Source organism: Pararge aegeria, chromosome 25, assembly GCF_905163445.1.
Source record: "Pararge aegeria chromosome 25, ilParAegt1.1, whole genome shotgun sequence".
NCBI lineage: Eukaryota > Metazoa > Arthropoda > Insecta > Lepidoptera > Nymphalidae > Pararge > Pararge aegeria.
Window position 1 is genome coordinate 8,582,194 of NC_053204.1, and position 24,374 is coordinate 8,606,567.

Genomic DNA, 24,374 nt, shown 5'->3' on the forward strand with positions numbered 1-24,374 from the left:
AGAGCCGGCAAGAAACTCAGCAGATTGCTCTTTTTCAACATAATTTTAGGGCGCTTGTACACGCTAAGAAAATTTGCCGTTCCTGCGACAGACAAGACAAATTTTTCGTGTAGACGACAAGAATTTTGTCTGTTCCACACACGAAAACTTTTCGTGTCTTCCGCAGACAAGACCAATGGAAACGTGTACACGACACGATTCTTTTCGTGCAGTCGACAGTCGGGCGTAGGGCGCGCAAGTAATAACAAGTGTAATCAGTGAGTTTCGTTTATTTATATAAATGTTAACTACAAAGCAAAAAAGAATGATAATTGCATATTATTATTATAACAAAATAAAAAAGGAAACAAAAAACAAGAGACTTTACTGGGTTCATCCAATTATACAAGAGAAAAATGAGTTTGGCGGGTTCATTACCCTTTACCGTGTCATGCGACAACATGAGGAAAAATTTGTGGATTATTTTCGCATGAAAATGTCTACGTTTGACAAGCTTTTGACAACAATAGAAAATAATATACGACATGAAAATACCAAAATGCGAGAAAGTATTCCTCCATACATTAGATTGGCCGTAACATTAAGGTAAGTAATTTTTTTAAGCATATTGATTTGAACGTTATACAATAATAAATGTCTTTGAAGTGTTACATGTTTCCAAATTCAACAGACTCCACATGTTCATATTCTTCAGAAAAGTCAAAGTGAAATTCATCTGTATGCGATGTTTCCACACTACTAATAGTTTCGGTGTCAAATTCAATGGATGTAGATTTTTGAGTACTGTAACCTGGTCGAGTCGAGTATGATGGGCCGGTATGTCGAGTATGATGAACATCACTTCCCTTTCGTTGTTGCGTAGAACGCACAAGTTTTAAAACTTCAAACTGGAAATCCACCATTTCCTCATCACTGAACTTATCAACACTCGGAGCTATACTTTTAAAAAATGACATGGCACGGCTCTCTTCTTCTTTGGTAACAGCCTTTATAAATTCTGCCATATTTTTGTCCACCTCGCTAACATCCTGTTTCTTTTTTTTCGCGATCGGTGTATGTTCTACGGGACTTTTTTCCACGTTTGTTGTTTCGGGTATATTTGACTCAGTGTCTCGGCGTGTTACAATTTTTGTCAAAAATAACATTTCGTCGTAAAAATCACATTTACGAATCTTCTTAGCACCCGATCCCGATTTCATTTCTTTAAGTCTTCTGTGACATTTCATCCACCTATCTCGCAAACTTGTCCATTTTTTTGCTGTAGACTTTGCTGAAACAAAAAACGAACTACCGTTAGAAAGTAGGTACCATCTATTGCAAGTAGACATAAACTTCATATAAAAAAGGAAATGACCTCATTGTAAGAGTAAGAACACACTTGCAATTAATCGCACTGCAAGTTGCAAGTGTGTTCTTGCTCTAAGACATTGTTACAATTTTTTACAGATACATGGCAACTGGAGATACCTTCGCACGTCTTCATTTCGATTTTCGAATCGGAATAAAAACAATAGCGAACATTGTACGTGAAGTTACTCATCATATTTGGTCAGAATTATCTACAGTTTATATGCGGATGCCAACACAAGAAGAATGGTTGAATATAGCACAAAGATATGAAATAAATGCCAATTTTCCACACTGTCTTGGAGCACTGGACGGGAAACATATTAGAATAATTAAACCCGAAGAAAGTGGATCAATGTTTTTAAATTATAAACATTTCTTTTCTATTGTTCTCATGGCTATTGTGGATTCCAACTACAATTACATTTTTATTGATGTAGGGTCGTATGGTAAAGAATGTGATTCAAATGTTTTCAAAGAAACACAGTTTTGGAAAAAACTTGTTGACAATACGTTAAACATACCATCCCCATGCTCTATAATAAATACTAACTATATATTACCATATGTTTTTGTAGCTGATGAAGCTTTCGCACTTCATGCTAACGTACTTCGACCCTACGGTGGTAACGAACTCACAAAAGAACAAAAGATATTTAATTATCGCTTGACAAGGGCAAGAAGATACGTCGAGTGTGCATTTGGAATAATGGCCAACAAATGGAGAATTCTGCACCGATCTTTAAACTTAAGTCTCGATTTAACAGTTGCTATTGTAAAAACTACTTGCGTTTTGCAAAATTTTATTCATACAGAAGAAGGTCACGTTGAGCCTTTAATCAATCGAGACCGATTAAATAGTCCATTGCATTTAGAAGGCAATAATCTCACAGCAGACGAAATTCGTCAAAAATATACTGAATATTTTTCCTCTGATGAAGGATCACTGCCATGGCAAGATAAATACACATAAAAAATAAGTTCTAAAACTAAAACCCGACTACTAAATTTTAATCCAAAAAGTGTGAAACAAGGAATTATTCTTACCTGCCATATTGTTTAAATAAACAATTACATGTTATATTTTTTTTCATGTTTATACGTATTTTATTATAAGTATTAGTCATTATCGTTTTTAGCAAAGCCGTGTCCGTATGCTACTTAGCGCTATTGAACTTATGATTGCTTGCAACTTAAATCTTTTATTGTAGATGTATTTAATGTGGGTAACGACAATGATTAATATTTATAATAATATATAGCTATATAGAATATATCTAGTAATCTGTATTTTTGAAAATTGTAAAAAGATAGTAATATGTTGTATGTACTTACCATATTCATTTTTTTTGACATTTGTCATTTCGTCGAAGTCTTTGTTTAAGATAGTAAATATTTCTCTCCATGCTTCGTATGTGAGTCTTTTATCTTTATATATGTCTAAAGTTTTGTCCCACAATACCGGTCGTCCTTCTACTAAAGTTATAAGTAACTCATCAGCCATTTTGTACTCTACGCTGCAATACACGTCCACACCAAACGCACAACGCACAACAAAAACTGGGCTGGCTCAACCCTACTACACCGCCCCCCCGCCGCTCCGCAACAACGTTCGCCGCGTCGTGTCTTGCGCAGACAAGATTTTTTTTCGTGCACCGCTGCGAGCAGTGTACACAGTTATTTTCTAGTTACGACACGAATTCTTAGGTACGCCCGGCGTTTTTTCTTAGCGTGTACAAGCGCCCTTACAGTTTTACAATCTTTAGATTTTTTCTATCTTGCGAGATATGGAGCGGAGCGGCCTTAAGGAATTCATCAATCGTATAGTAACCACGATTCATTAAATGTGTTTCAATACATTGATAAACTTAAATAATAAAAAAAAATTGTTTTTAAAATGAATATCATTAATACCTTGTCACATAAACTCTGTGTGGTTTGAGATGAGGAGAGTAACCTAGTTGTCGTAAATTGTTTTACTCTTAAGTTGAACAATAAAAAAAAATAAAAAAAAGTAATAGCTAAAGTTAGATCTAATAGTATCTACCTTCGGTATCAGCATATACCCATCCCTACAAAGGATTTCCCTACTGTTCTCAGATATGCAGATATCACTAATTTATGCGCATTTCTTGTTTAATAAAGATTAAATTATTTTAAATATATTGCAAAGCTACATTAATAACTATTTCTTTAAATTTGGCACGCGCGGATTCGTATTCGAGTATCGATAGCACAGCAAGTTATAGTATTTTTTTATATATATACATATATATATTTTTTTTTAGAAGCTGCACATCACACTGCTGGGCACAGAGTTCGATTCCATAGACAAAGCAGACGGCATCGCGCTGCGAATGGTAAAATACTATTGTACTATAATACTATTTACTATTCTAGTTAATTATCGCGCTTAATATCGTCTGGCCCCCAACGAGGTGGACAGACGACATGATGATGATTCTAGTTAATAACTGTATTAACTAGAATAGTAAATCCATCATCATCGACGAACCTCCACACGGGTCTCCTTCCACAATGAGATAGCTCAGTGGGTAGTACTTCGACTTCCCTTTCGGACCGCCGAGTTCGAATCCCAGCACTCAGCTCTAACTTCTCTGAGTTATGTGCGTTTAAAATATCACTTGATTCAACGGTGAAGGACAAGTCTAAAAAAAAGGCGACGTAAAATTAGCGAAATTAAAAAAAAAAACCCCGAAATTTGTTGCTTTTTTGTTGCTAAAAAATTAATTTTGTTGCTCTAACCGATCGCATAAAATCGGCAATAACGCTAACTTTACATTAAGATAGCGTGGGAATCACTGAATGTCGACTGATCAATCAAGTAAATAAGGGTCAATTTGTTGCTAATTTGTTGCTGGAAGATGCTTAGAAAAAAATTTAACCTAGGATAAATAGTACTACTATAGGAGCTCCTTCATCTAAGAATTCCACGGTTGTAAATAGTATTTTTTAAAAATATATCTTAAAAACTAGTAACGCCATCTATGTAAAATATATCAACTAATACGCTACCTCTACTCGTCCACAGATGGCGCGCTACGCTTTGAACCAGAGCCGTACAGTAAGAAATTGGAGCTGAACAGTTCGGGCAAGATACATTGCAAGGTGGCCGGGGGAATTGCACCCACTGTGCAGTGGTTTCTGGTAATAATATAAATGCCTCTCCTAAAAAAGAAATTATAAACGTTAAAAAATAATATTAAGCGTTCATACATATATGTTTACATAATTGTAAGGGGATGGTGATAACTTCGTTCGCCAACTTAAACCTAAAGCTACGAGGGTTCCAAACGCGCTCTGGTCCAAGAAGAGCCCACAACAAACTTAGCTGGGTAAATATATTTTTTGTTATCACCATCTCACAGTAAATTTATATTAAGCTATAAAGCTAGAGCAATTCACACCCAAGCTTTTTTATCGTAAGCTTACGTTTTATATAAACTTTGAACTTATTGAGATAAATTATATTTGTTAAATATTATATTCACTAACCTGTGAAAATACAAGAAAAAGGTTCGATATATGAACTCGAGAAAAGAGGTTTTCTTTACATACATATTAAGGGATGCCCTCTATATATAGTATGCCCACCATACTATATATAAAGGGCCCTTACGACCTTGCTTTCCAAGGCCGTGGGTTCGTTTCCCACAACTGGAAAACGTTTTTGTGATGAACATGAATGTATTTCAGTGTCTGGGTTATCTGTATTTTATAAGTATTTATGTATATTATTCATAAAAATATTCATCAGTTATCTTAGTACCCATAACCCATAAGAAGGCGATGAGTGTATTTTTGTAGTATATTTATTTATTTTATTACAACGATTTTACATGGGGCCCCAAGGGCATCTTGCCATATCACATCATTAAAAAAATAATAAAAATTGGCACTTTTAGGTAATTTATTATGGCAAAATAAGTATTATAAGCTTTAAAGTTTTTGTTTTAATTTAATTTTTTTTTCTTTTTTTGTATAATTTTCGCTAGCAATTGTGGTAAATGTTATGTATAACTAAGTTGTGGAAACTTCATTGGCTTATGTGATATAAAAATACGGCATTACTTTTATATGTACTGTTTGTTTCCCTTGAACAGCTAATAAATAAATAAATAATTGAATAAAATATCCTCTAACGTCCATTTTTTCAGAACGATTCCGAACCTCTCCCGAAGGGGGTGACTTCGGCGAACGGTACCCTGATGGTAACAGACGCTCAGAGACACCACGCGGGCAACTATACTTGTCGCGCCACCGACGGGGAAGTCGTCATAACATCGAATATTACCTTGGACGTTGTCAGTACGTATATTTATATTATCATCATCGTCATACCGACCCACTACAGGCAGTGGCGTGCACTTCACACCTGCACAAAAGCACTGCCTACCCAAATTATTTTATATAAGTCTTATCATAGGGGAATTTTTCCATTATATGCCATGTACCTGATTTATGCACGCCACTGAATACAGGGCACTGGTCTTCTCCCATAATGAGACCCTGCTAAGGCCGTGGCCCGCCACGCTGGCCCAGTGCGGATTAGTGGACTCCGCAGACCTTTGAAAACATTATGTAGAACTATAAGGCATGCAGTTCAATACTTTCCTTCACAGTCAAAGGGAAATTTTTAAAACCTTGAAATTCATATAACTTAGTAAAGTTTTAGGTGCGTGCTAGGATTTGAACTTGGAAAGCGACGAAAGTAAAGTCGAGCTCCGAGCCACTGCGCTATCACCGCTTCCCCGTACCGTACTGTATATTATTGTGTTATTTATTTGGGAAAACGATCAGCTATTATATTTTTAACTCGTCCATGTTTCTTTGTTGTGAGCCAAGTGAATGTAAAGCCTATTAACAGGTTTTCACAACGTTTGCATATACTCGTAATTTCAAAATTAGTTACATTTTAAATACAATCGACGGGCGATGGCCGATTGGCGCAGTGGGCAGCGACCCTGCTTTCTGAGTCCAAGGCCGTGGGTTCGATTCCCACAACTGGAAAATGTTTGTGTTAAGAACATGAATGTTTTTCAGTGTCTGGGTGTTTATATGTATATTATAAGTATTTATATTATTCATAAAAATATTCATCAGTTCTCTTAGTACCCATATCACAAGCTACGCTTACTTTGGTACTAGATGGCGGTGTGTGTATTGTCCTAGTATATTTTACTAATTAATATGTTAAAAAAATTAAAAAAGAATTAAAATCAAATTGTAATGTGCACTTCATACATGCACGAAAGCACTGCCTACCCTAAAATTTATATATAGCTCGTATAAGAGGGGGAGTTTTGCGATTTCACGCAATTTTCCTGCTGTATTGCATACCCTGGTAAGGATCCCAGTGCACGCCACTGAGTACCGCGCATATTGTGACAGGAGTCACTGGATTTTAATTGTGCATGTGATGTTAGAGGAAGGTATCTGATTTCTCTCGGTAAAAACTATGGCTGTTGTTTACTTAAAAACTAAAAGCGTTTCGGTTTTTACAGATAAGACTCAGAGACAGTGCATAACGTACCTCTATCACAAGTTGTATATTTTTATTTCACGTCTAGTTGCGCCCCGCGTGTTGGAACCTCTGCCAGATCAACAGATGCACGTGACGGTGGGACAGAGTGTGTCCTTGAACTGCGTAGCCACCGGGGACCCCCCTCCAACCACACATTGGGATAGGAACCTCACCATTTTACACCAGCAACGTAAGCAATCTACTGTTTGATACCGATCTAGGAAAAAGCCATATTATTCTTATACTATAAATGCGACACCGGGTGTTACCATCGCGCCATCTGAGTCTCAATACAAGACTTTATATCAAAGTACCCACCAGAGTACTGTCATTAAAATCCGCCGTCACTAATCGAAATGAAAACGATAATTAATTCAGGAAATATCTAACAAATATCAAGTGATACTTATTAAAAGTGTCTCTATTTGTACATTTTACAAAATTAAGAATTTGTTTTTATGATATATCGAGATTTAAAAAAAAAAAATTGTATGACTTGTATCTTTATTTTATGCTTTGTATTTATTTAATCATATTATTTTGTTCGTTTGATTTACTTTTTATTAATGTTATATAGTTAGTTAATGTTAGCTTTTTATGGTAACATAAAATAGCAGTAATACATCTTGCAAATAGTTTTGATGGCTTCAATGAAATTTTATATATTGCCTATTTTATATCTTGCCTACACTGAATACACTTCCATCTTTTTTGTGTAGTTGTAAGCTAGTTTAACACTATTTATTGCTTGCGGTGTTTACCTGTAAGTAGATTTATATATTGTCTTCATACCGTTTAAGCTAGTTTAAATTGTTTTTTTGAAAAGTAAAGCTGTTGGTAAACCAAACAAAAAAAAAAGTGACGTCACAGCCCTATTGTAGTCCCTATTGTAGCCCTATTGTGGTCGGGGTTTAATGTTGCGTAGAGGATGATTTTGTACAACTTATCAGTTGTACGTGGAAGAAAATCGTTAAAGACAGCTCTAGTAAAAATGATAAAATTATTTATTGTGACACTTTCAGTATGTCATCTATCATCAGCATTATATCAACCGATAGACGTCTACTGCTGGACATAGGTATTTTGTAGGGAGTTCCAAATTCCACGGTTTTGTGCCGTTTGGATTCAGCGGCTAAAGCTAATTTACCATAAAGTGTTTTCGATATTGTTTCAGAAGAGCGTGTTGAAATTGAGGGAAGTGCGAACGCTTCTATATCAAGGTGTGTATAAAAAAATCATAAATAGATTTTTAAACCCCATTTTTTTATTTTATTTCATCATCATCATCATCATCACATCAACCGATAGACGTCCACTGCTGGACATAGGTCTTTTGTAGGGAGTTCCAAGTTCCACGATTCTGAGCCGCTTGGATCCAACGGCTACCTGCGACGCGCTTAATGTCGTCTGTCCACCTCGTTGGGGGTCGACCAACGCTGCGCTTACCAGTACGGGGCTGCCATTCCAGCACCTTTGGACCCCAACGTCCATCCTTTCTCCGAACTATGTGCCCGGCCCATTGCCACTTAAGCTTCGCGACTCGTTGAGCTATGTCGGTAACTTTGGTTCTTCTACGAATCTCCACATTTCTGATTCGATCGCGTAGAGATACTCCGAGCATAGCTCTCTCCATCGCCCGCTGAGTGACTCTAAGCCTTCTTATGAGGCCCACAGTTAACGACCATGTTTCAGAGCCATAGGTCATCACTGGCAACACGCACTGTTCGAAGACTTTCGTCTTCAGGCACTGAGGGATTTTTGACGAAAAGATGGCACGAAGTTTCCCGAACGCTGCCCATCCGAGTTGGATTCGGCGGTTCACCTCCTTCTCGAAATTGGACCTAACTAACTGGATCGTGTGTCCTAGGTATACGTATTCGTCAACAATTTCGAGTGCAGTATTCTCAACGATTACTGGTTAGAGCGGAACATGAGCATTAGACATAATCTTCGTCTTGCTCATGTTCATTCGTAGGCCAACCTGTTGAGAAGCTCTGCTGAGGCCATTGAGCATCGTATTTAGGTTTCCCAGAGTCTCTGCCATTATGACTACATCGTCGGCAAACCGAAGTTGAGTGATGTACTCGCCGTTAATGTTGATGCCAAGTCCGTTCCAATCCAGAAGCTTAAAGACGTCCTCCAACGCAGCGGTAAATAGTTTCGGGGAGATAACATCTCCCTGTCGCACGCCTCGCTGCAATTGGATTGGTCTCGTAGTCTGATCCTGTATACGAACTGACATAGTGGCGTTTTTGTACAAACACTGCAACACTTGGATATACCGGTAGTCAATTCGGCATCTCTGCAGTGACCTAAACACAGCCCAAGTTTCCACCGAATCAAAGGCTTTTTCATAGTCCACAAACGCTAAGCAAAGTGGCCGGTTATACTCTTCAGTCTTCTGTATAACCTGCCGCAGCGTATGAATGTGGTCTATGGTACTAAAGCCCTTACGGAAACCGGCTTGTTCGGGAGGCTGGAAGTCATCAAACCTACGAGCGAGACGATTCGTAATGACTCTCGAAAACAGCTTGTAGACATGACTCAGCAGCGAGATGGGTCTGTAATTCTTCAACAAGGTATTATCACCTTTTTTGAAGAACAGAACCACCACACTCCTGTGCCATGCCTCTGGCGTTGTGCCTTGGTGAATAACGGAATCAAACAATCGCTGAAGGACTTTCAGTATCGCTTTTCCACCTGCCTTCAGGAGTTCTGCCGTTATTCCGTCATCACCCGGCGCCTTGCCATTTTTAAGCTGCTTGAGAGCCACACTAATCTCGTATAGGCTGACGTCTGGGATATCTTCGGTATAGTGTCGAGTTAATTTGGCTCTAGGATCCTTAGCCAAATCTTCAACAGGCGTCTGTACTGTGGTGTACAACTGTCCATAAAAGTTCTCAACCTCACCCAAGATCTTAGGTTTGGAAGAGACAAGACTACCATTATTGGTCTTCAGTCGCATCAACTGGCTCTGACCGATAGACAGATCTCTAGCGAACACTTTAGAGCCTCTGTTTTGCTCGATGGCATTTTTAATACGCTCTGTATTGAAGTGCCGCATATCACGAGTCTGTGATTTAGAGATCTGCCTATTAATCCGGCGGTAAGCGGACGCGTCTGCTGTAGACTGTAGTCTCATCTCTTGCCTCTCCGTCATAAGCTTGAGTGTATTGGTTGAGAACCTATTGGCCCTGTTTCTACGGTGGGTCTTGTAGAATTTGGACCCGACTGTTTGGACAGTTTCCACCAGCCTGTTGTTCAAATCGTCCACAGTGTCGCAATCTGCTAGGCAACCGAACCGGTTCTGTAGTTCTAGTTGAAAGCTCTCGGGGTTTTGAATATGGGCACGAGTAGGCCGGAGTGTAGACTTCACCAGTCTGATTCTTTCAAGTTGAACGTTTATACTCAATGTGCCTCTTACCATACGGTGATCACTTCCGGTTTTAACCCTGTTGATCACAGAGACATCATTGAATACATGCCGTTTGGTCGACATGATGAAGTCGATCTCGTTTCTCGTGGAACCATCGGGGCTTATCCAGGTCCATTTCCTGTGTGGCCGCTTCTTGAAGAAGGAGTTCATCATATAAAGGCCCTCCTTCTCCATGAAGTCAGCCAACATTTGACCCCTGTGGTTCCGTTGCCCATACCCAAATTGCCCCACCCTCAACTCTGAACCAGTTCGCTCGCCAAGCTTCGCGTTGAAATCCCCCATCACAATATTGTAGTAGGTGTTCGAGGCATGTATGGCTTTTGAAATGTCCTCATACAAAACCTCTACATCCTCGTCTGGGTGTGCCGAAGTCGGCGCGTATACCTGTATGACCTTCAACGAATACCGTTTGGTAATTCTGAGTATAAGGTATGCTACCCTGCTCGACACACTTTCGACTTTTACAACATTGTTGACGAGAGACTTGTGGACGATAATCCCGACACCACCCTGTGACTGTTGGTCACCCTCCCGGTAGTAAAACAAGTTGCCGGATTCCAAGATTATCGAGTCCTCCCCCTCTCGCCGGACTTCAGACAATCCTATAATATCCCAGCGCAACTTGCTCACCACTTCTTCCAGCTCAATCACCTTTCCATCGGTCCTCAACGTGCGTGCGTTGTATTTTGCCAGGTCAAGTCGTCGGGGTTGGCAGCAGAATCTCTGCCGGAGATTCTTAACACCCCTTGCCCCGCCGTTACCATAACCGCTGCTAGAGCCAGGAATAGCGGGGCCGCCGGGAACTAGGGGCTGTGGTTTTTTTCTCCTTCCCATTAAAGATATGCCCGATAATGACCACGCTGGGCAGGCGGGTTGGTCATCGCAGGGCTAGACTGATCGCCCCGGCGTCGCTGCTGCCCGACACCGGTCTGTGCCATTTGTTCAGCCTAGCTAATTCGAAGTGGTTATACCGCCACTTGTCGGTCGCCAGAGCCTCGTCGGTTAAACGGCAGGGTGCACCACGTGCAGGTGAGGTTGGCAATTTGGGAGGCTGACTGGTACTAGCCACGCCCACTTGCACCCCATTATTTTATTTACTACAAGTTATCTCTGCACTGCAATCTCACCTTAAACCTTAGTACAAGATTTAATAACTCGCAATCGAGGCGCCGTTTTCGCTAATCAAACTCTGTAGGTAGGTCGTGGGTTCGATTCCCACAACTGGAAAATGTTTGTGTGATGAACACGAATGTTTTTCAGTGTCTGGGTGTTTATCTGTATATTATAAGTATTTATGTGTATTTCATTCATAAAAAAAAAATATTCATCAGCTATCTTAGTACCCATAACACAAGCTACGCTTACTTTGGGGCTAGATGGCGTTGTGTGTGTTATCGTAGTATATTTATTTATTATTCTGTATCATCAATATAAAATGGACCTAACTTCAGTGATCTTAGAATCGTAAATCCCGTAATTCTGATATAAGTTTTACAAACATTCTGTCAAAAACCCGAGCTAAAGAACTGTAGGCAAATACGAGCTATAATTTACTTCTAATAAGATCCATTTTACTCTGATGTTCAAGTATGTATGACAATAGACGAAAACGACACCTCGATTGTGACCGAACTAATCTTGTACGAAGGCTATTTATTGGTACACAGTGATGACGCAGTCTAAGATATTTGCGGGCTAACCTTCTAGGGAGTAAGGCAGTTATATTTAACCCAATCGGTTTCTATGCGACATCGAACCGAACTGTAATTATTTGATATATTTCTACGCTACTCTATACTAGATGGCGCTGATTATTTTGTGGTAACAACTTTTTATATAATGTGCAGAAGTTTAAAGATAGATAAATAAATAATAAATAAATAAATATACTACGACAATACACACATCGCCATCTAGCCCCAAAGTAAGCATAGCTTGTGTTATGAATATTTTTATGAATTATATACATAAATACTTAGAAAATACATATAAACACCCAGACACTGAAAAACATTCATGCTCATCACACAAACATTTTCCAGTAGCGGGAATCGAACCCACGGCCTTGGGCTCAGAGAGCAGGGTCGCTGCAAACTGCGCCAATCGGCCGTCAATAGTTAGATTAAATAGATTATATCAAGTTTGTTTTTCTACTTCGACAGCCGAGTGGCCCAGTGGGCAGCGACCCTGCTTTCTGACCGTGGGTTCGATTCCCACAACTGGAAAATGTTTTTGTGATAAACTTGGATGATTTTAGTGGCTGGGTGTTTTATCGGAATCTGTAAAAGTGTGTTTTTGATATTAAAATTTTTTTCATTTATAATATCAGATTTACCATTACATCTGTATATGATAAGTATTTATGTATCATTATCATCACCATATCGACCCATTAAAGGCCCACTTCAGGGTACGGGTTGCCTCCCACAATGAGAAGGGGTTAAGGCCACCAGGCCACGTAGACCACCACGCCGGCCCAGTGCGGATTGGTGGACTTCACACGCCTTTGAGAACATTATGGAGGATTCCCAGGCATGCAGGCTTTCTCACGATGCTTTCCTTCACCGTTGAAGCAAGTGTTATTTTAATTGCTTAAAATGCACATAACTTAGAAAAGTTAGTGGTGCGTGCTGGGATTCAAACTAGGCCCCCCAATGGTGAAGCCGAAATCCTACTCACTGGGCGGTGATAGCCCTAGTTATGTTCTCGAAGGTGTGTGGAAACCTGCATACCTGAGAGTTGTACATAATGTTCTCAAAGGTGTGTGGAGTCCACCAATCCGCACTGGGCCGGCGTGGTGGACCCCTTAAACCCTTCTCATTCTGGGAGGAGACCCGTGCCCTCTACTTGGCGAGAAATGATGATGCTGATTGAAGAACAGTTGCATAAATAACTATTATTTACTTCAGATTGGTGCTTCTGAACAACGGCACGCTTCTGATCCGCAACGCTTCGGAGCACGATGCGGACCGCTACGGCTGCACTGCGGGCAGTGCGGCCGGGCTCGCCAGGACTGAACTACTACTGGTCGTGCATCCCGGTGAGTTCCTCGCTGCTACTGCTACATTTTGTTCTTAGGCGTAGATTAGCTAATAAAACCGGCCAATTTCGAGTTGGACTCAAGCACGAATGGCTCTGTACCATTTTTTTTTTTTAGTAATAATTGGCGGACCAAGCAGTTTCGCTACCTGATGGTAAGTGGAAAACCATCGCCTGTGAACAGAGCACACACATGATGTTCAACATCAATGTTTTTCAGTGTCTTGGTGTTTATCTGTGGGGCTCTTGCCGTTTAATATCAAATTACACGACCCGGGTAGGACAGCAGCTTGCCGTAGCCATAGCGAGGCAAAAGAGGTCGGGGGAATATTTTGCTCCCGGGACGAGCTCTACATGCGCTGTACGAGGGAGGCACCGGTGCGTTCTTAGAAGATCCCGGAGCCTCCCAATTATGTGCCGAGGATGGCCACCGAGGGGGTTTTAGTGGGTAAAAATCCCACATAACCCGATCTTCTTTGAGGTCGGGTATCTTTGAAGATTTCCCTCCCGATGACAAAAAAAAAAAAAGGTGTTTATCTGTATATTATAAGTATTTATGTGTATTATATTCATAAAAAAATATTCATCAGCTATCTCAGTACCCATAACACAAGCTACGCTTACTTTGGGGGCTAGATGGCGATGTGTGTATTGTCGTAGTATATTTATTTTAATGTTTATTTTTTTTTTTATTGCAGAAGGGGAACTCCCCGTGCCGGAGTCGACCGGCGTGGCGGGTAAAGCGGTGCTCGTGTCCATATCCTTAGCTGGGGCCTACATGATCCTTGTTCTGGCACTGATGCTGTACTGCCGGCGACGTAGGCTGCAGAGACGCCAACGAGGTCAGACGACATTATGATGAGGACCGTCATAATTCATAATTCATAATTCATTTATTGCATAAACTGTACATATAATGGTCTTATGAGCTAAAAGTTTGGGGCTTACGGTTTGCCATTTCAGGCGTGCAATATTATTTAAGCAGTGAACTTATAAATATTTGCATATTAAAAAATTAAAAAATATTACGTATTAAAGCATAAGTCATATTTTAACTAAAACAAAAATTATATAATTTAAATATTGATCTCAATTATTATAATACATTTTTTTTTGTCTGTCCTTCCTTCACACTCTAAATAAGCAACTAATTTGATTTTTGGCTAGAGTTAGCTGAAAGGACGGAGAGTGACATAGGCTTCTATTTATCCAAGGAAAACAAATGGTCATCCACCCTTCCCACATTAGTTAAACACCGTTATAAAAGCAGACGAAGACAGAGCAAAACCTAGTAATGTTAAAACTACTAACAGTTATTAATTTTCAGGTGAAAAAATGGAGCTGGAAATGGCAGAAGGTAGAGAGAAATTGGTAGAAGAGGGAGAAGAGAAACAGAAGGTGACGAAGAACGGTGCGCCCGCGCAGAATGGACGACTATTGCCGCATGATAGAGATAGTGGTATGTATTTTGTCACTTTCTTAAACGTTGACATTGTGGTTAATAACGGAATTTTTTGAAGGCCGATTAGCGCAGTGTGCAGCGACCCTGCTTTGTCAGTCCAAGGCCGTATGTTCGATTCCCACAGCTGAAAAATGTTTTTGTGATGATCATGAATGTTTTTAATTGTGTGAATGTTTATATGTATATTAAAAGTTTTTATGTATAATGTATATTATTTATAAAAGTTTTCATCATTTATATTAGTACCCATAGCACAAGCTACGCTTACTTTGGGGCTAGGTGGCGATGTGTGTATTGTCGTAGTATATTTATTTATTTATTTATTTAATGATACGCTATGAGGTTAATATTAAACTACATAAAACGATAAGTAAATGTTGATGTTGGAGAAGATCGACTGCTGATTTTCTTGCCGTCTTTTTCTCGGTAGAGTCTGCCTTCCGAACCGGAGGTAGTTACTACAAACAGATATACTTGACGTTTCAATAGTGCCTTATATCAGACCTACTAGAAAAAAAAAAATATTGTTACATTGCCGAAGATCTGTTGGGTGTGGAGTACAAAGATTGGGGAAATTATGAATTACGCCATCCGTATTCACCTGCTTTTCGCGGAGTATAGCAAATTAAGCTTAATTTTCATGATATATAATATTTCATTTTTCAGGCGCAGATAATTCAGAGGTATCAGCCGTGTCTCGGGCGTCGAAGAAGTCCAGTGGCCAGTACGATCAGCTCACAGTGCCGAGGACTTTGCTCACCGAACAAATCACACTAGGTTAGATATACTATACATAAAGGAAGGCTCTAAATATTTAATATTTTTCCAAATACATAATAATTATGTAAAGAAAACCTCTTTTCTCGAGTTCGTATATCGAAGCTCTTTTAAAGTCTCCAGGGACATAAAAAATATATATAAGAAGTAAGTATATATATAAGTGACATTTATAAATATCCTTTGTAACGTAATAATGTCTATTTAATTTTATAAAAATAAATATTGTTGGAATTTGCGCGCGGGCAATCTTCCGAAATGTCGCGAAACTGGCATCCCGGCGCGAGGGGAGCGGTGCGCGGGGACCAACCGCGCTCGCGTCGCGGAAATTCTACCAGAGACTGGACGCCGCGCGGCCGCCGCATTTTTTTTTCCTTACGACTCTCACCGATTGCTTAAGGCTACTTACCCTCGAGCTATCTAAAACCCCGTGTATCGGGGTCCAAGTTCGACTCCAAGTTCGACTCCCTGTTGTTGTCAACGTGCCGGCTCCTGGTGCAGCTGAAGACCACCTCGTGTCTCCGCCTGCTTCGGTCCAAGTTCGACCCCCTGTTGTTATCGACGTCACCTCCGACGCCGATCACCACGTTGCATCGTCAACGTGCCGGTTCCTGGTGCAGCTGAAGACCACCTCGTGTCTCCGCCTGTTCTTCCGGGCCACGCAATCAACGGTTACAAGCTAGGGCAGTACTCGCCCACTGCAGAATTTGGAAGCGAATTAATTGACGGGCCCCTTTCACCCGCGACCTCTGACCTTTTTTTACACTAAATAAATTCTGTGATGACGTGTTCCATCTTTTAATAGACCTAACTTGAGCCGTTACACCTTTTAGCGGCTAGCGGACCCGCGCGATTTCGTCCGCGAATGAGCCGACTTAAAAAAATATTCGTATGTTGTCGCGGACTGTTTTATAGAACTTTATAGAAACAATAATTCCGACTATTCCGAAATACTACATACTTTACTATAATACTACATACTTCCATCGTTGGGCGTAACGTTTACCGTTCACGCATCGCACGCATCTGAATTTCTCGAAAAGTATATTTTTAGCAGTTTTTGCCAGAGATTCTAATATAAATGAATCCTAGTTAGATCGATTTATCGCCCCCGAAACCCCCTGTATACTAAATTTCATGAAAATCGTTGTAGCCGATTCTGAGATTCCAATTATATATATATATATAAGAATTGCTCGTTTAAAAATATAAGATATTTTATTTAAAGACCTGAAGTAAAACATTACGGGCAAACGGACAAACGTTACCTGAGACGTATAAAAGTAGAAGCTTTACTTTCTCAAGCATTCATTCCGTATCAAGCTATTGTAGGGGAACCTCTGTTCGATTATATGTCAAATGTAATAAGTGAATCCTGGGTGCTCTGAGTCTCGTTCGCGGCGACAAGGTGACGCTGTGTATAATAAAACAAATGTAGCGGATACGAAAATAAAAACAAAATTGATACAACAAAATATTTTAAAAACTTTTCAAAAAAAATGGCGGGCTTTGGCTAGCTTGACGTACCAAATAACGGACGTATAACGGTGGCAATTTTTGTATGGAGGGTAGAGGTAAGGAGAGTCATCTTATATGGGAGAAAAGTTGAAAAAGTGTCCAGTTGTATGCGCTAAATAACAGTTCAAAAATCCTCCACAATGGCGCTGGTGGATGCACAGGGTATGGTATGAATGTAGCAATCGTAGATGAATTGAAGTATGTCGAGTTAAAAAATGTAATGTCATTATCGACTAAAGTAGTTAATTATTGAGAATTTCAACAACTTACGTTGTACAAAATATTGTGGTAAATATAACCTTACTTCCTTGTTTATTTTTCAAGCCTACTCTAACAATATTTATATTTGGCGATTCTTTTAAGAGTTAACTTGATGCAAATGTGGCGCCATCCTAATTTAATACATTTTGACGACACTTTTTCATATACACAGATGATCCTCCTTACCTCTACCCTCCATAAATTTTTGGCATGGCAGTGAGGTATGACAACATGGCGGCTTGGCTATAATCTGTGGTCGGTGCACTGGCTGACGTCACATGCGTTACACATGCATCAACTATGAAGCGCTAAGGCCTTACTAAGGCATACTTTTTGTGGTGTGCAATAAAAATTCATTCATTTATTCAATCATTCATTAATTAATTAAGTCATTCATTCATCAACATTTCTATTGTCTTGTTATTATAATTTTTATGGCTATAACTATGGCATTAGTTTGCCGTAGCAGACTTCCTCGGAATTAGATTTAAACTAGCTGTGTCCAGCGATGTTGCTCGCGAAGAAAGAGTCTGGACCTTTGACGACCTCCCTGGCGCAATGGTGAGCGGTGTGGTTTTAAGTGGGATGCCCAGGGTTCGGTCATGTCTGTTCCCCGGGCGTCTAACAAAGCCCACAAGAGCGACATGCGTGGTGGTTTTTAATTTGGTTATACCCCTTTAGAGGGGGGGAGTCGGAGGTCTCAGTAAAGCTTTTCCACCATGCCAAAAAAAAGGGGTTCGGTCATGTCTGGTGAGAAGCTTCGGCCATGGCTAGTTTATAATATTAGTAGGAATTTCAACTGAACAAAAAACTCTTAGGTCGGGGCGAATTCGGAGACGTGATGCTGGCGAAGATAGACATGACACAGATAATGAAGCTACGCAGTAAGGACGAAGACGTGGAGCCACAGCTGAAGCCGGTACTGGTGAAGGCGCTGACCACCAAGGATGAGGTAAGCTTTTAAGATAGTGACACCAGTGACTCCTTTATGTTAGGGTCGATAGGTTTGCATGGACCAGATGGCTGTGTCAGTGCGCGTCGTTGGCCTTTTTTTTGCTTTACCATGCTGCAGAACTAAATTGGCCACGCACGCCACACTGACTCGTGACCCAACTCGTAGTAATTCGGAACTGGACATATTTCACACCCCGCCGCTCCAAAAGCAAATTAAAATGTTATTAGCGAGTAGGTAATCTGAGATACTAGAATGTTTTGTTTTCTTATTTATTTATTTATTTATAGTCTTTATACAAATAAACACACCACTCAGAAAAACGAGAAGAAAAAAAAGAACAAACACATGAAAAATGAAGCAGGATACAAAAGTACTATTATTTATTATTATTGAATTTTTGGTTATTGTTACTATTATTGTTTTTTTTTTTAATTTTCAATTTTATATAGTATTTTTTGTATTTAATATTTTTTTTTTTAATTATTAGGTCTACCGGAAAGTTCTGCCCGTTTTAGAATATTTCATTCTAATACTAATAAAGGAATACATTTTTCCATACTTGGATAAACTTTATTGAATAATATAATTGCCATCATTGTTTATGACTTCTTGCCAGCGTGATGATGATCTTGTCTGATATCTTCTTCGTTCTTGAATTGTTTGCCCCGGCAAGAAATTTTGTAAGGACAGAAACAAGTCACCCGGCTAAGTTTGTTGTGGGCTTCTTCTTAGACCAGGACCAGTTTGGAACCCTCGTAGCTTTAGTTTTAAGTTTACGAATGTGGTTATCGCCATCATCTCGCTACCGTGAAATTCTTATGTACGCATCAAAAGTGCCACCTATGGGCCTACTTGAATAAAGATATTTTTTTGACTTTGTAATAATCATATGGTGCTAGGTCCGAGGAGTATTGCGAATGCGACAAAATTTCCTCTAACATGATCTTGACAGTATCTTCGTCGATCAAAGATGGTCGCCCAGAGCGTGGCTTATCAGAAAGTTCGAAATCACCTACATGAAATTTTTCGTATCCGAAATCATCTTCTGCATGTTCTATCAGAAACTGTACATTCGCCAAACACTTTCAATAAATTTCTATACGCTTCTGTAGCATTTCTTCCATGTTGGAAATTCGTACAAAAAACAGTGGCGTAAATTAACTCGCGTCTCACTAAATACTAACAAGATCTTAGTTTTAGTTCATCTGCGGCGAAAATGTGTATACATTGTTAGCGATCAAAAGAGAGAACCAAATATGTGACCCAGGAATATATTTGCGCATACTTGTTGAAACTAATTGTAACCAGAGCGTGTTCGCTCTGTTTACACTCGAACTTTCCGGTATATTATTACTTGTTGTTACATTCTTTCAATAACAAATATAATTATTTGATTCGACTTCTGCATTCATTGTTGAAGTGAAAGCCGTTAAGAATTCGCTTTAGAATTCATTCATCAATCAGCGTGCACTTGGTTTCTTACCAGGGTATGCATACAGCAGGAAAATGGCATAAAACGGCAAAAATTCTCCTCCTATACGTGTTATATATAAAAATTTTAAGGAAGGCAGTGCTTTTGTGCATGTATGAAGTGCACGCCACAGATCATCATCATCATTATATCAAACCACTACAGGGGGATCCCACAATGAGAAGAGGTTTAGACCTTAGTCCACCACGCTGGCCCAGTACAGATTGGTGAGAATTATTTTTTAACTAGCTGTTACATTTTTAGGTGTAGATATTGATAAAAGATTTTCTTACTCAATATTATATATGCTTGAAAAAAACTTTTATCCTCTATTTTTAATAGTGTTTTTGTTTATATAATTTAATATTGTCGAAAATATAACAAGGTATATAAATAAATGATGGAATTTCCTGTTTTATGCGTACCCTGGTTAAAAATCTACTGTGGGTCGGTAATTTTTTTTTTTTGTTAATAATTGACTGCCCAAACCGATGGCGCCGATGGATGACGATGTATGGTAAGTGGAAAACCGCCCTGTGCCCATCATTTGGAAGGGCAGGTGTTAAACCACACCTATAATCACAGCGGCAACCGCGCCCTTCAGACCGGAACACAGCATTGCAACAATGCTGCTTAGCGGCAGAGATAAGCATGGCGATAGTACTTCCCCGGACGAGCTCTGTCACATTATTACTAAATGTGTAATATCTGCAGGTGCAACTGGCGGAGTTCCGCCGGCAGTTGGAGCTGTTCAGCCGGGTGCGCCACGAACACATCGCTCGCCTGATTGGACTGTGCAACGAGGCGGATCCACACTACATGCTGCTAGAACACACTGATTGGGTGAGAATACTCTACCCCGCCCTCTCATTTTGACGGCCGAGTGGCGCAGTGGGCAGCGACCCTGCTTTCTGAGTCCAAGGCCGTGGGTTCGATTCCCACAACTGGAAAATGTCTGTGTGATGAAAATGAATGTTTTTCAGTCACTGGGTGTTTATCCGTATATTATAAGTATTTATGTGTGTTATATTCATAAAAAAAAAAATATTCATCAGCTAACTTAGTACGCATAACACAAGCTACGCTTACATTTGGGCTAGATGGCGATGTGTGTATTGGCGTAGTATATTATATTATTAAGTATATTATTTCCTATCAATATAGAGAAAATTCTGAAATTATTAATCCATTACCTATAGTGTTTTTTTATGTCCGGTGTCACAAGGACAGTTATTTATTACCACATTTTTCTATTTTTTTTAATTAACGTCTCTTTTCAGAGAAATGCGTATAAAAAAAATCCAGACCACCTATAATGGTTCTGTAGACGGCATTGACTTTCTGAATAAATTATCTTTATGAAATCCATTAAATAATTTCAGGGTGATTTACGTAGCTTCCTGATCGCAACCCGCACGCCCGAAGAGAACGAGGAGTATATAAACAGAGTGGGGCCTCTGCACGGCTTGCCAGCGAGAGAAAACACCATCCACCCACTCGCTCCGAGGCACAGACTCGCCCTGGTCGCTCATCTGGCTTCCGCAGCCGCGAGGCTCGCCCACAAGAGACTCACCCATAGGTAATAGACTCACCCATAGGTAAACGACTCACCCATATGTAATAGACTCATCCATAGGTAATAAACTCACCCATAGGTAATAGACTCACCCATAGGTAAAAAACTCACCCATAGGTAAAAGACTCACCCATAGGTAATTGACTCGCCCATAGATAATAAACTCACCCATAGGCAATAGACTCACCCATAGGCAATGGACTCACCCATAGGCAATAGACTCACCCATCCCATCGATCTGGTCGCTACTAAGCAATAAGGCCGCTTTTTGTATTCTACTTCTTTCTTTATCTATTCTTTTTAATACGCTTTTATTAGCTTCAGACGTATGTATGTTAGTATGTAACGTAATCTTTGAACATGATTCTGACCCCCTTCAAAACGTCGGATTTACTCGTTCTCTTTACTAGGATGGTCAGGAATAGTGATTTTCTGTTTTCCTGAGACCCGGAGTGTCTGCGTCAAGACCAATAAGGAAAACTACCTGGCGTGACGATCACTTCTTTCTCGGATAAGTTACCGACTGTGTAAAATTGTCAGAGAGATAACCGGAGAACCGCCTATCTCATCTATGCGTATTTTTTGAACTATTATTATTTTGTTCCTTTAACTTGTAGCGGTGTCCAAATAAAGAGTACAAATACATCAAATACATTTGTCCACAGAGACATAGCGGCGCGCAATTGCGTCATAACCTCAAAACTTCAGTTGAAGCTGACATTCCCGGCGCTCACCCGCGGGCCAAACTCGCACGAGTACTACAAACACCATGATCAGGTTAGTTTCAAACCTTTTAGATCAGTTCAGGTTAATTGTAAAATGAAGTGAAATGAATCTAACCTAAAAGTTAATAAAAAATGATAAATATATGTTTAGCAATAAATTATAACCTTAATATTACGAGTTTTTGATCGTGACTACCACTTGACCTCAGATAATTCTCTGACCGCGCGCTCTACGTCGAAAACAGTTCACGGTATAAAAAAATGTTTAATAAAAAAGTTGCAGTAGAGAATTTAATTTTTCTACGATATTGATAATAAATACAAATAGCGTAAAACCCATAGAAACGAGATTTTTACAAAAAATGTAAAAAAAATGTTTGTGACCCCTGACTTTAGAACTTGCGATCATCCAATTATATGTGAGTTTTGAAAACTGTTTTAGGATGCCAAAATACAAGTTTTTATGTGGTATTACACTGGGTATGTCGATTTTCCGAGGTCAACCCCCTATAAAATGACTGGACTATGTCTTAAGTAAACATTTAAAATGTTTTGAATTCGTTTGTATGGAAAAATAAATATGCTTCTTCTTATTTATTATTTCTACTGGGTGATTCCTTATGGAATATACTTATACATCCTTCAATATTATTTGGTAATTCTGTTACACGTTGTATATAAATACTTATAATACTACAAATATACATATACAAATTCTGTATGTTTGTTTTGAGTCATACAAATTACGTACCGCCACTACAGCAAACGTATTTTTTTCGTATCTTACAGGTGATACCTCTTCGCTGGCTACCCTACGAAGCCGTTATAGACGGGGAGTACTCGACGAAATCTGACGTCTATATGTTTGCAGCTACCATTTGGGAGGTAGGACATACTTTTATAGCCTTAGCCTCCCTTTAAGAGAGCGGTGAGTTCAAACTCAAAACACGCACATCCAACTTTTCGGTGTAACGTGCATTTTTAATTAAGCAATTTAATATCACTGAAAGGTTTATAGCCTAGTGGTTAGGAGTTCAGTTACACATTCGGGTGGCCGAGTTCGAAACGCAGCCAGCGAAACCTCTAACTTTTCTATGTTATGTGCAATAAAAATATCACTCGCTCGGTGAAGGAAAACATCTTAAAGAAACCTGCATGCCTGAGAGTTATCCATAATGTTCTCAAAGGGGTGTGGAGTCTACCAATCAATCAATCACCAAAAATACTTTATTGCACACAAGAAAAAATAAATAAAAGAGAACAAAGGTACAAGTCATTTAAATTTGTGTGACAAAGGCGGCCTTATCACTTAAAGTGATTTCTTCCAGGCAACCTAAGGAGACTATGGCTTGGACTATGCGGTGGACTATGGCTTAAAACTTACATTAAAATTTTTTTTTTGCATTTTAAATTTATAAAATTGTTATTTCCTTCTATTTAATAATATAACATATATAATTGTTATTGTTGTTGTAGGTAAAGACACTAATAAAAATTATAAAACTGTATTTTGATGTGCCAAGGCATAATATTAGTATCATCATCATCATCGTCGTCGTCGTCGTCGCCGTCGTTGTCGTCGTCGTCGTCGTCGTCGTCGTCGTCGTCGTCGTCATCATCGTCATCATCATCGTCATCATCATCATATCAACCCATTACCGGCCCACTACGGGGAATGAGTCTCCACGCTGGCCCAGTGCGGATTGGTCATGTTAATATAGGTTAATTGAAACGGCCATATTAGTATAGATTAATTTAAACGTATCGTTTTCAACAGATATACACAAAAGCTGAGATGCCATTCGCAAAACTAAACGACAATTCTGTGTTGGAGCGATTGAAGAGTGACACGTTGGAGTGGAACATACCTAGCTGTATGCCGGAGCGACTGGGCAACTTGCTGGTGAGTCTCGCATACCTGTGGCGCCACCAATGGCGTGCACTTCATTCATGCGCAAAAGCACTGCATACCCCAATTTGTTTATAAAACTCGTTTATATGGATTTCTCACCGGTCCTGGGTATTTATGATTTCTGAATTATCTCTGGTCTGGTGCAGTGGGAGGCTTCGGCCGCGGCTAGATAGCACCCTAAGGACAAAGACGTGCCGCGAAGCGATTAGGAGTTCCGATACGATGCTTTGTAAAAACCATTGGATGCATATATAACCGACATACCCCTGACAGGGCAGCCCGCTACCCACCTAGCTTTCTGAGTCAAAGGCTGCGGGTAAAAGCCCTACAACTAGAAAATGTTTGTATGA

The 24,374-nt window shown here is 39.6% G+C and overlaps 3 protein-coding genes across 3 annotated transcripts in view; 2 read left to right on the forward strand and 1 right to left on the reverse strand.

Annotated features, from left to right (window-relative positions):
- Nucleotides 1-24,374, forward strand: part of LOC120634759 (tyrosine-protein kinase-like otk) — a 65,860-nt gene that overhangs the window by 41,005 nt on the left and 481 nt on the right. Inside the window, exons 3-17 of the mRNA XM_039905537.1 lie at nt 3,636-3,707; nt 4,400-4,515; nt 5,526-5,676; nt 6,939-7,082; nt 8,067-8,112; nt 13,238-13,368; nt 14,066-14,209; nt 14,695-14,826; nt 15,496-15,606; nt 18,204-18,337; nt 20,526-20,654; nt 21,194-21,390; nt 22,053-22,164; nt 22,902-22,997; nt 23,890-24,015. Coding sequence (XP_039761471.1) covers nt 3,636-3,707; nt 4,400-4,515; nt 5,526-5,676; nt 6,939-7,082; nt 8,067-8,112; nt 13,238-13,368; nt 14,066-14,209; nt 14,695-14,826; nt 15,496-15,606; nt 18,204-18,337; nt 20,526-20,654; nt 21,194-21,390; nt 22,053-22,164; nt 22,902-22,997; nt 23,890-24,015 — 1,841 coding nt within the window. The remainder of the gene's footprint in view (nt 1-3,635; nt 3,708-4,399; nt 4,516-5,525; nt 5,677-6,938; nt 7,083-8,066; nt 8,113-13,237; nt 13,369-14,065; nt 14,210-14,694; nt 14,827-15,495; nt 15,607-18,203; nt 18,338-20,525; nt 20,655-21,193; nt 21,391-22,052; nt 22,165-22,901; nt 22,998-23,889; nt 24,016-24,374) is intronic.
- Nucleotides 58-2,633, forward strand: LOC120634882 (protein ALP1-like). The gene is made up of 2 exons (XM_039905732.1): nt 58-585; nt 1,447-2,633. Exons 1-2 carry the CDS (start codon nt 281-283, stop codon nt 2,318-2,320), a joined length of 1,179 nt encoding a protein of 392 aa, XP_039761666.1. The 5' UTR covers nt 58-280; the 3' UTR covers nt 2,321-2,633.
- Nucleotides 582-3,074, reverse strand: LOC120634883. Its single transcript, XM_039905733.1, has 2 exons — nt 2,683-3,074; nt 582-1,270 (listed from the first exon to the last, which is right to left on the reverse strand). The coding sequence occupies exons 1-2, from the start codon at nt 2,849-2,851 to the stop codon at nt 648-650; spliced, it is 792 nt and encodes a 263-aa protein (XP_039761667.1). The 5' UTR covers nt 2,852-3,074; the 3' UTR covers nt 582-647.

What these genes read in the sequence shown, in the direction of transcription:
- LOC120634882 (XM_039905732.1), top strand. Translation starts at nt 281, where the DNA reads ATGTTAACTACAAAGCAAAAAAGAATGATAATTGCATATTATTATTAT. An exon ending in AGATTGGCCGTAACATTAAG is followed by an intron (nt 586 to 1,446) that starts GTAAGTAATTTT and finishes AATTTTTTACAG; the next exon opens with ATACATGGCAACTGGAGATA.
- LOC120634883 (XM_039905733.1), bottom strand. Translation starts at nt 2,851, where the DNA reads ATGGCTGATGAGTTACTTATAACTTTAGTAGAAGGACGACCGGTATTG. An exon ending in TGTCAAAAAAAATGAATATG is followed by an intron (nt 1,271 to 2,682) that starts GTAAGTACATAC and finishes TTTTTGTTTCAG; the next exon opens with CAAAGTCTACAGCAAAAAAA.